Source organism: Gadus morhua, chromosome 11 (genome assembly GCF_902167405.1).
Source record: "Gadus morhua chromosome 11, gadMor3.0, whole genome shotgun sequence".
In the NCBI taxonomy this organism is placed as follows: Eukaryota; Metazoa; Chordata; class Actinopteri; order Gadiformes; family Gadidae; genus Gadus; species Gadus morhua.
The window spans coordinates 22705182-22715181 of NC_044058.1; the positions used below are offsets into that span (position 1 = coordinate 22705182).

Below are 10000 nucleotides of genomic sequence, written 5' to 3' on the forward strand. Positions count from 1 at the left end.
TCCCTCCCTCCCTCCCTCCCTCCCTCCCTCCCTCCCCTTTCCTCCCGTCCCTCTCTTCCACCTCTGCCCCTCAGTCTTTCGTTCTCGCTCTCCCAATTCCTCTTCCTCCCCCCTCTCTGCCTCCTCTCCTCTCCCCCCCGTCTCCCCCGCCTCTCTCTCGGCCTCCCACTAGTCCATCTCTGTCAGCAGCGCTGGCGGCTGGTCTCACCTCTAGCGCTGGGGGGTTCGGGGCACGCAGGGTGGAGAGAGACACATAAATATCACGCGCAGACAGGCCAGTTCCACTGCACACTTGCCGGCTTCAGATGGCTTCAGCTGCCAGGCCCGTGGGGAGCGACTCAGACATCGTACCTGCGTGTGCACATACACTCACACCGGCACTCACCTCGTTTTCAGCCAAACACGGAAAAAACAAAGTGCAGATGCGCTGGGATGCAAAACGCAGCGTGATGCCGTTTTGACGTGGGGGTGTAATTCAGCGACTTTCTCTCTCTCTCTCTCTCTCTCTCTCTCTCTCTCTCTCTCTCTCTCTCTCTCTCTCTCTCTCTCTCTCTCTCTCTCTCTCTCTCTCTCTCTCTCTCTCTCTCTCTTTCTATCTGTGTCCTCTATCTCTCTCCCCCCTCTATCGCTCTCTCTTTTCTTTCTCTCTCTCTCTCTCTCTCTCTCTCTCTCTCTCTCTCTCTCTCTCTCTCTCTCTCTTTTTCTCTCCTCTCTCTCTATCACTCTCTCCCTCCCCCACTTTCTCTCTCTCCTTCTCCTATCTCGCTCTCTCTCCCTTGTAGATGACAAGCATACAGAAGTAGGACTGTAGGCGTTAAGAAATAAAAGACTGGTGCTGCAGGTACAATAATATAAACAATTGAATAGATTTATTGTAAATATTGTTCAGTAGTATTATGGCTTGTTATTATTACTGAAATAGTGTTGCTTTGCGCATTCCATCATGTTTTGCATTGTAATGTGTGGTGGGGATGTTTTGTGTTAATTAGTGTTGGCTAATTAAACACACTGGGACCATAAGCAGTGTTGCTGAGTTTCCTTCTCTCTTTCCCACCGGCCATGGCGTTCCTGCAGTACTAATTGTGTCCAAAGGCGGCGCTGGTGCTTTCTCAGCCCCTGCGTGTGTATTTATCTATTTTACTTTTTTCATACCAGGTGGCCGATAGATCCTCGGAAACAGTTTTGTGGGACTAAATCAGAGGCTGGAACCACTGGATCACAGCGAATCACATTGATCCTTATTTACATGCACACACACACACACACACACACACACACACACACACACACACACACACACACACACACACACACACACACACACACACACACACACACAGACACAGACACAGACACACACACACACACACACACACACACACACACACACACACAGACACACACACACACACACACACACACACACACACACACACACACACACACACACACACACACACACACACATATATACGCTTACACACACATACACAAACACAAACACATGCATAGAAACACAAACACATGCGCACACACAAACGCACGCACACACACGCAAGTGCATGCACGCACAGACACAGACACACACACACACACACACACACACACACACACACACACACACACACACACACACACACACACACATTGCACAAACAAATACCCCCCCACACACACACATAAACACAAACACACGCACACACGCGCACACCCACCTCCATTCCAGAGAGCGATCCCCCCAGCTCCCTGTGGTGTCTCCCCTCCTCTCATTAAGGAGCTGTCCTTTGTAGATCGTTCAGAGGCGAGGAGGGGTTGTCATCATTCTCTAAAGTCTGAAGGGTGCGTGGTTGGGTACATGGTGTCTCTTGGAGATCGAACCCAGTAGCTTCAGTAACCTCTAGACTGGGATTCCCACCCTCCCTAATAGTTACCCAGGGTTGCTATAAAATCTTCATTGTTGTGTAAATTATCGATAGAAACGACCATGGTATTTTCTGATAAAATGCATCATTAGGGCTACTATAATTTGTATGAGTAAATATGTTACATAAGTGACCACGATTGGCCTTCCTTTGATAATTGCTTCCAAACTACGGTACTTTAGTATTGAACCCCTTCTGAACCACTGATATGTTTTACGCGTTGGAGGAAAGGTGGACTCTCTCTCCAGATTACTCTGCTGGCCTCCCTCATACCAAGACTGTTTTCCCCCCGTTTTCCAATTACAATTATTCTGCCGGATGGCGTTTTGAGCAGGAAAAAATAATGAAACGGAGCGGAAAGTTAATTTCACGTCACCACCGCTCACTCCGCGGCGCTCATATGTTGTTGGTTTTGCGCGTCGCGTCTCGGGGCTGAGAAGCATTCATACCTGCCTGCCGATGTCTGGAGGGCATTCAAATCCCCCCTAATGAAATGACTCCATGCTCACTGCCGTTTTAATCTATTCACCGCCAAAGTAATTGACAAGTGTATGTGTGTTTGTGTGTGTGTGTGTGTGTGTGTGTGTGTGTGTGTGTGTGTGTGTGTGTGTGTGTGTGTGTGTGTGTGTGTGTGTGTATGTGTTTTCTGACGGCTCCGGCTCCAAAGGACAGCTGTCACCAAAGCAATTAAAAATGACAAAGGTTAATTAATTCTCCTCCGTTTTTTTTACCTGATACGGGCGTTTCACCATCACTGAGTTTTCATTTCCGTCTGAGTAATGGAGTTCAGATTCATTTATTTGTAATTCAAATTCACACAGAGAAGAAAAAACGGAGCGGAATAATAACAACAACAATAATACACAAGCCCATTGTTTGATAGAGGCGTTTAATACGGACGAGGGAATGGAAAACATCAAACGCAGTTTACGCAGCATTGAAGTTTGTGTCTCTTTGTCTCGGCACATGTCTGCATGTGAGAACATATGAGTGTGTATGTTTGTGCATGCATGTGAGTGTGTGTGTGTGTGTGTGTGTATGTGTGTGTGTGTGTGTGTGTGTGTGTGTGTGTGTGTGTGTGTGTGTGTGTGTGTGTGTGTGTGTGTGTGTGTGTGTGTGCGTGCGTGTGTGTGCACATGTGATTGTGCGCACTTGCCTGTACAGGTGTGTGTGTGTGTGTGTGTGTAAGTGTGCGGTTGATGTGTCTGTGCCTGTGTATGTCTTTCAATCTGTGTGTGTGTCTGTGTGTGTGTGACGGATGATTAGAGCTTGAACGCTGGCTAACACACACCTCTGATCTTCTCTCACACCAAAGGCTCTCATCTCTGTAAAACAAACCCCCAGAAACCCACCGATAATCTGCTCTCCCAGAGGCTCCGCCCCCATGGCGCACACACCGGAGGTCTCTATAATCCTACCCAAATGTCAGGCCTCTGACTCCGCCCCCCAGCCCCACCTCCCCCAACAGAACCCGTTGCCCCCCCCAGACCAGTAAAAGGCCAGTGGTTTCCTCATCTGTTTACTCCTATCACAAACACCAGAGAGGATCATGGGAGTTCTCCTTCAGCGGTCCAATGACAGCCAGCCTCCGCTGGCTGTCATTGGACCGCTGAAGGAGAACTCCCATGATCCTCTCTGGTGTTGTGACAGCACCGGCCCCGGACCCCATTAATCAGAGCGTGGAGGGGAGTTAGAGGAGAGAGGAGGGGGGTCCGACCATACTGGGGTTCAGACCAGTTCTAGCGGGGGGACGGGGGAACACACTGGTACCTCAGGTGTGTGCCGCACGCACCTGGTGCGACTGCGTTCTTCTTCTCTGTGTTAGCGCGATCAAACACTCTCCCAGCCGGGCGGGGTTTGGGGGGGGGGGGGGGGGCGACCTTACTCTCCATCATCTGACACTGTCCCAGCAGCACCCCTCCTCCTCCTCCTCCTCCTCTCCCCCTCCTCCTCCCCCTCCACCCCTCCTCCCCCACACCTCCTCCTCCTTCTCACCTGTTTTCGCTCCCAGAGGTGAAGAGAGAGAGGGGGAGAGAGAGAGTGTGGGATAAGGGGGAGTGAGAGAGAGAGGGGGGAGGGAGAGAGAGAAAGAGAGGAGGAGGGAGAGAGGGGAGAGAGAGAGAGAGGGGGGGAGAAAGAGAGAGAGAGGCGCGTAAATCGCTGTTTCAGAGAATCCGCTTTTAACTTTCAAGATTTGTCGATGTGTATATATTCATGTTCTTGAATCCACTTTATGGGATAGATTTAATACTATTTTGTGTAAACCTTTAAGAACGCAGCTTTACTCTGTCATTTTTAAATGTTCCACACTAGTATAGTATTAAATTGTATGCTTTATTACTACAGTGTTTTGCGTTGTAAAAGACTCGGAAAACATCCCTGGACGGCAGCAGAGCAAATCTCTCCAAACCAGAGCCTCGAAATCAAATTAATTTGTAAAAGTCTGCTGCGCCGGGGCCTGTTTGGGGATCCACGGGAGATTAGGTCCGTTGTAAATCTGCAGCAGACAACAGGGTAAGGGCCGTCTCCTTTAATTCCATGTTGCAGTAAATGAAAACAATGAAAGGGAACAGCGCTGGAACACGACGAGCAGAAAATAGACCCGAAAAGAGGAAAACAAAGCGCTGCCGTCTCGGGGGCATCGTTCAGCTCAAGGCCACGGAGCGATATGAGGGGAAGAATATAGAAAAAAGCCGCCGCTGCCGCGACGCGCTAGAGACATTAGTCACCGCCGCGACTTGACGACAGAAACATGCTCTCAATTTACGAGTCTGGTGATTCTAGAGGTTTCTGCCGGCCTCGATCCAAAGTGTCATAAATTTATCTTTACACTCGCTCATCTCAAACACACACACACACACACACACACACACACACACACACACACACACACACACACACACACACACACACACACACATAAACAGACCCCCCCCCCCCCACACACACACACACACATATAAACAGACATCCCCCCCCCCCCACACACACACACGCTCGTGCTTTCCCCCACACACACACACTACCACACACACACAAATACATGCACAGGTGCAAACCCACGTGCATGCATGCACATGCCTACACACACACACACACACACACACACACACACACACACACACACACACACACACACACACACACACACACACACACACACACACACACACACGCACCTTTCTTGAAGCACAACACACCACATGTTTCTGTATACTGTTTTCTTTTTTGTACCCGGGCTGCCATTAAGAGGCAATGTGCGGCGTACACAAGCGCACACTCTCGTTAAGCGTATCGTGATTTTAAATAGGCCACAGCGATTTCGCCCCAAGGTGCACATTTAAACTTCTTAACAATTTTCTATTGGCATTTGTTCCGTTCCCCCTCTCGTCGTTGGTGGCGAATCAGCAAAGCTACTTATCCCGCACAGCGCGTTCATTCCCGCTAAACGCTTCACATTGTGTCCGCTCTCCCCAATCTATGTAATGAAGGCTTTAATAGGCAATTTAAACATCCGCCGCCATTACCGACCGCTCTCGTTGCCAACTACCTTGTGGTTCTGCGCATGCACATGCCCACTATCAAGATATGCTCCCCATATTATTACAGCGTAGGCCTACATGGAGTGAGTAGTATGATTCGATAGACTCTGACAAGCGAAAAAAATTACAATCACAACAAATTATCTTATCAAAAATATTAAAAAAGCACAAAGAAAAATAAAAACCAAACACATAAACCTTATGTGTTTGGTTTTGATCCGTAGAGCAGTTGCCTCTACCAAACGATGTTCCCATTACAGTGTCACGTTATTTTTCCTGCGGCTCTGTCGGGCTCACCTCTGTCATACGGGACACACAAGCGTCCCAATCATTCTCCCGTTATGTAGGCTGTAAAGTATTGGTTTTTACGATGTTTTTACATTGTTTGATCAGGAATCCTCCCAAGAGGTCTGGATGTGAGACCGGATGGTGTCCAACCCGAACTTTAAAGGTTCTCGGTTCCAGTCCCCCGATGTCCTCCGCTGTGAGCAGCCTTGAGCTGGGTTCATAACCAATGCTATCTAACCCGGAATTCCCTGTCCGGGATCAACGATGAGGGATTAATTCTTATCTTAATGACGAATACTAGAATCCATAACTCTGGTCGACCGGGGCCGTGTTGGGGATTAGCCTTTAACCTAGCTACCCTACATGTAGCACAGCTGTGTCATGTTTTAAACCCGCGGTCATGTCTCTCTCTCCGCATTGTCCTGACGAATGGACTAATAAAGCACTGATTGAATCAGGAGGACGGCAGGATAGGGGGTTCAGAGGTCATTGGTGAGCAGAGTCCATCAGTGTCCACTTTAATTTCCACTTTTAACTCATTGTAACCATTGCTGTTCAACCATTATTTTGATCAGTATTCAATCTGCAGTCCTCCATTACTCAAAGTAATGTTCACAGGAACTTGATCCCAACGTGATGTTACCCTTTAACGTTCTATCTTATAACACAGAAGCTAAAACGTCACACTCCCTTCCCCGGTCTTGCTTCTCTGACCTTTTGTGTTCTTGCGTACAGGACATCACCCCCTGGTGTTATCGGACGATGATTTAAAACTAAACGTATTGCCATGCATCGTAAGCCCCCTACGCTACGACTCTAAAACCACAAAGCGTGCGCTGCTGTTTTATGTGAGTGCGGTGCAGCAATGAACCAGAGCCCGCCGTAAACCAGACACACCGAATCCTCTCCTCGTACTCAACACACGTCCAGAGAAACATCATTATCAAGTAGATAACATCTGACAGGTCCTCCAAATTAACATGTGGGCTTTTATTTGGTTGTTTACCACGTATGATTCATGCATGGAAGATGGAGACGCGACCGTCGACAGCCGACCGGTACAGTCACTAATAATTACGCACAGCAGATAAACACTCACGACAATATGATTCCACACAACGCCCATTCTGCCCCGGCTTAATACACGCTGAAGGGTTCGTTGGGTTGGCGTTGACGTCTTCTGCTCGGCGGTGATTATCTCTGAGCGATGGGATCAGACAGGAAGCTGGATTATCAGGGGGAGTACAGGTGCGGCGTAAACAACTCAGTCAGAAGAAGGAGGGTTTGTCGGGGCGCTTTTCGATTGTTTGGTTGCGGATATTCTTGATATTTACATCATCAATACACAGGGTCGCTCCTCGCTAGATATGGCTTCAGGATTTGAGTGTCTGCAGCTACTGTATGTACACGATAAAGGTAAAGTTAATATAAGCTTCCCCCTGACCTTTAGGAGGGTCGTCTCCGAAGAGCGAACAGTCCCGCGGCGGAGGTATTAAGCTCAGAACAGTCAACACTTTAAGGTTTTAAGCCTCCTTTTTTTATTTTTTTTTTCTTCTTCAGTAGCGCGTGTTTTCCAACCAAATGATACCGACTGCTCGTCGACACCACCCTGACACACACTGACACACACGCAGGCAAACACACACGCACACACACTCACACACGCACTCACACACACGCACACAAACGCAAACCCACACACAAGCACACACACACTCTTACTCACCCACACCCACATCCACCCTGACTCACACACAGACACACACACAATCACCCACACACACACGCACACACACACACCCAAACACACCCACACCCACACAAACACACACCCCGTCCCCGGCGCGGTCAAGCGGCAGGTCACCCGGTGGGCAGGTAGGGGGTGTCGCTGTGGTAGTTGTAGTCGGGGCAGACCTTCTGCACCAGCTTGTAGTCGGTGCTGTAGAAGGTGATGAAGATGCAGATGACCTTGAAGGGCTTGGAGCAGAGCCAGGACACGTGGCTCTGCGTCTGGTCCTGGGAGCAGCTCTGCGACGGGTCGTGGGCGCACAGCGTGTTGCGCGTGCCCCGCTCCACCTTCTCGTACTCCACCCGACAGTTGAACAGCTTGGTGTCCTTGGCCTCCAACGCCGTCTGCTGCTGCTGCTGCTGCGGCGGGTGGTGGTGGTGCTGCGGCGGCGGCTGGCCCCGGAACTCCACCGCCTTGGTGGGCGGCACCAGCCCCACGGAGACGTTGCCCTGGCCCGTGGCGTTGTGGCGGAAGTACACGCTGAAGGTGCCGTTGCCGTGGTCCACGATCTTGCCGGTGATCAGCAGGTTGAGCTTCACCGTCTTGATGTTGGAGTGGAAGTCGCCCCAGCCGAACATCTTCTTGAACTTTCCCGTCTTCACCATGGGCCTCCGCTTGGTCCTGGGCCGCGGGTCGGGGTCCGGCCCGCCGGCGGCGGCGGCCGAGGCGTTGTAGAGCCAGCTCCAGTGCTCCTGCTGCAGGTCGGCCGGGTGGGCGGCGTCGTAGCTCAGGTCCAGCGAGGTGAAGTTCTTGCGGGCGAACAGGCTCTCGGAGAGCAGGCGGCTGATGGACACGGCCTTGCTGCTCTGGCTCCAGTAGGTCCGCGCCTTGGACTTGGGGCTGTCCCTCAGGCCGCTGCTGCCGTCCGAGGTGAGGGAGTGGCCGCCGGTCGCCTGGGGGGGGGGGGGGGGGGGGGGGGGGGGAAACACATGGAGGGTGGTTTGTTATGGGTTGAGGGGTTCCTGTGTCTCTCGTGGAAACCGTTAACCTTTAGAAACCCACAACAATCACACACAAAGACGGCCATTTTTTTCGCACTGCTCATAGGATTAATGCCCTCCTTCGACCGGCAAGGTCTCAAACAATATGTGCAGAGCGACCCACACAGGTACACACACACACACACACACACACACAGCCCCACACACACCCCCCCACACACACACACCCCCACGCTCACGCACAGCCCCCTGCAGCAGCATGTGAAGACGTTCTGTGTATGTGTATATTGTGTGGGCCGGTGTGCTGTCCTAATCGAGATTAAGGGTATTCCTTGGAGATGAATGGAGCGCATCTTGGGCGCAGACACGGTGAAACACCAGACAATTACCTGCTGAATGTACCCTGAATGGATGATGGATGGTCCCCCTCTCCCTCGCTCTCCTAACAATCCCGCCGAGGTGCGGCCGCGGATCCCCATAGAGGAGTCTGACAGTGATCGGCCGAGTCCAACAGAGACGTGTGACAACGCATCCATCTGCGGCACAACCGCTTACATTGGCTGCCTTAACCCCCAGCGTCACCCCCTCGATCAATACCGTTAAAGTGAGGTCTTCTCTCTTTCACCGGATGACTTTGTGGATGAACGGTGGGGTCGAGGTTGGGGAGCGAGCACACTGCGGTGACTCTCAAACGTTATGGGGAAGTTTTGTGGGGGAGTGGAGGGAGGGGTGGTGGTGGTGGTGGAGGGGGAGGAGGTGGAGGGAGGAGCATGGGCTGAACTTGAACGTGCGGAGGGAGAGATTGAAAATGTAGCCCGCGGTGGTTTTGGAGAAGCCAGCATGTGATGGATGGGCGGGCGACTGGCTGAATGTGACGAGAGTGATAATGCGAGGGGACACTTGTTTTTCGATTAGCGGCCTTTCGTCCCTCAGTCGTGGAACAATAGTCTGTCTAATAGTGTCGTGGAGATACCGGGTAGCCATATGTCATATTGGGAGACGCAAGGGTAATTTTCAAGGACATTTAATATAATGTTTTCGGGGGGGGGGGGGGCATTCTTCAGTTGCCACAGGGATGAGAGGGACTTTGTTCTATTCGCTGCAGCTTGTACGATTGTTGTGGTTGACGTTGGCCCGATAGGATCGGATTAAACAAACAAATGTAATCCAATTTCTAGTTGTCGAAAGGCTCGAGACTTGCCCAGGCTTATTCAAACCCTGGTGCTTGAATGGATACCGAGTTTTGGCTTATAATACCACAGAAAAATCTGTAAAAGGTGTGACTCTGTAATATGGATTAATGGGACTGTGACACAGAAATGTGTGTTTGTATCACCTTTCTGTATTTCTGGTTATGTACCTGCATTGCGATGGCATCTTTTATTGAAAGTAGAAAACAATCTGAATGACCAACGATATATTGTTTCTCTTTCTTCTGACAAAGACTTTTGGAAGTCGCTTTGGATCTAAGCTTCTGCTAAATGGCCTAAGGCAAATGTAGATGTATTGACCACTGTC

General features: G+C 50.5%; 1 protein-coding gene across 1 annotated transcript in view; it reads right to left on the reverse strand.

Moving 5' to 3' along the window:
• Positions 1-6723: 6723 nt before the first annotated feature.
• The window catches only part of LOC115553278 (neurexophilin-1), an 11793-nt gene continuing 8516 nt past the window's right edge, over positions 6724-10000 (reverse strand). Inside the window, exon 2 of the mRNA XM_030369414.1 lies at positions 6724-8434. Coding sequence (XP_030225274.1) covers positions 7613-8434 — 822 coding nt within the window. The 3' untranslated portion in view covers positions 6724-7612. The remainder of the gene's footprint in view (positions 8435-10000) is intronic.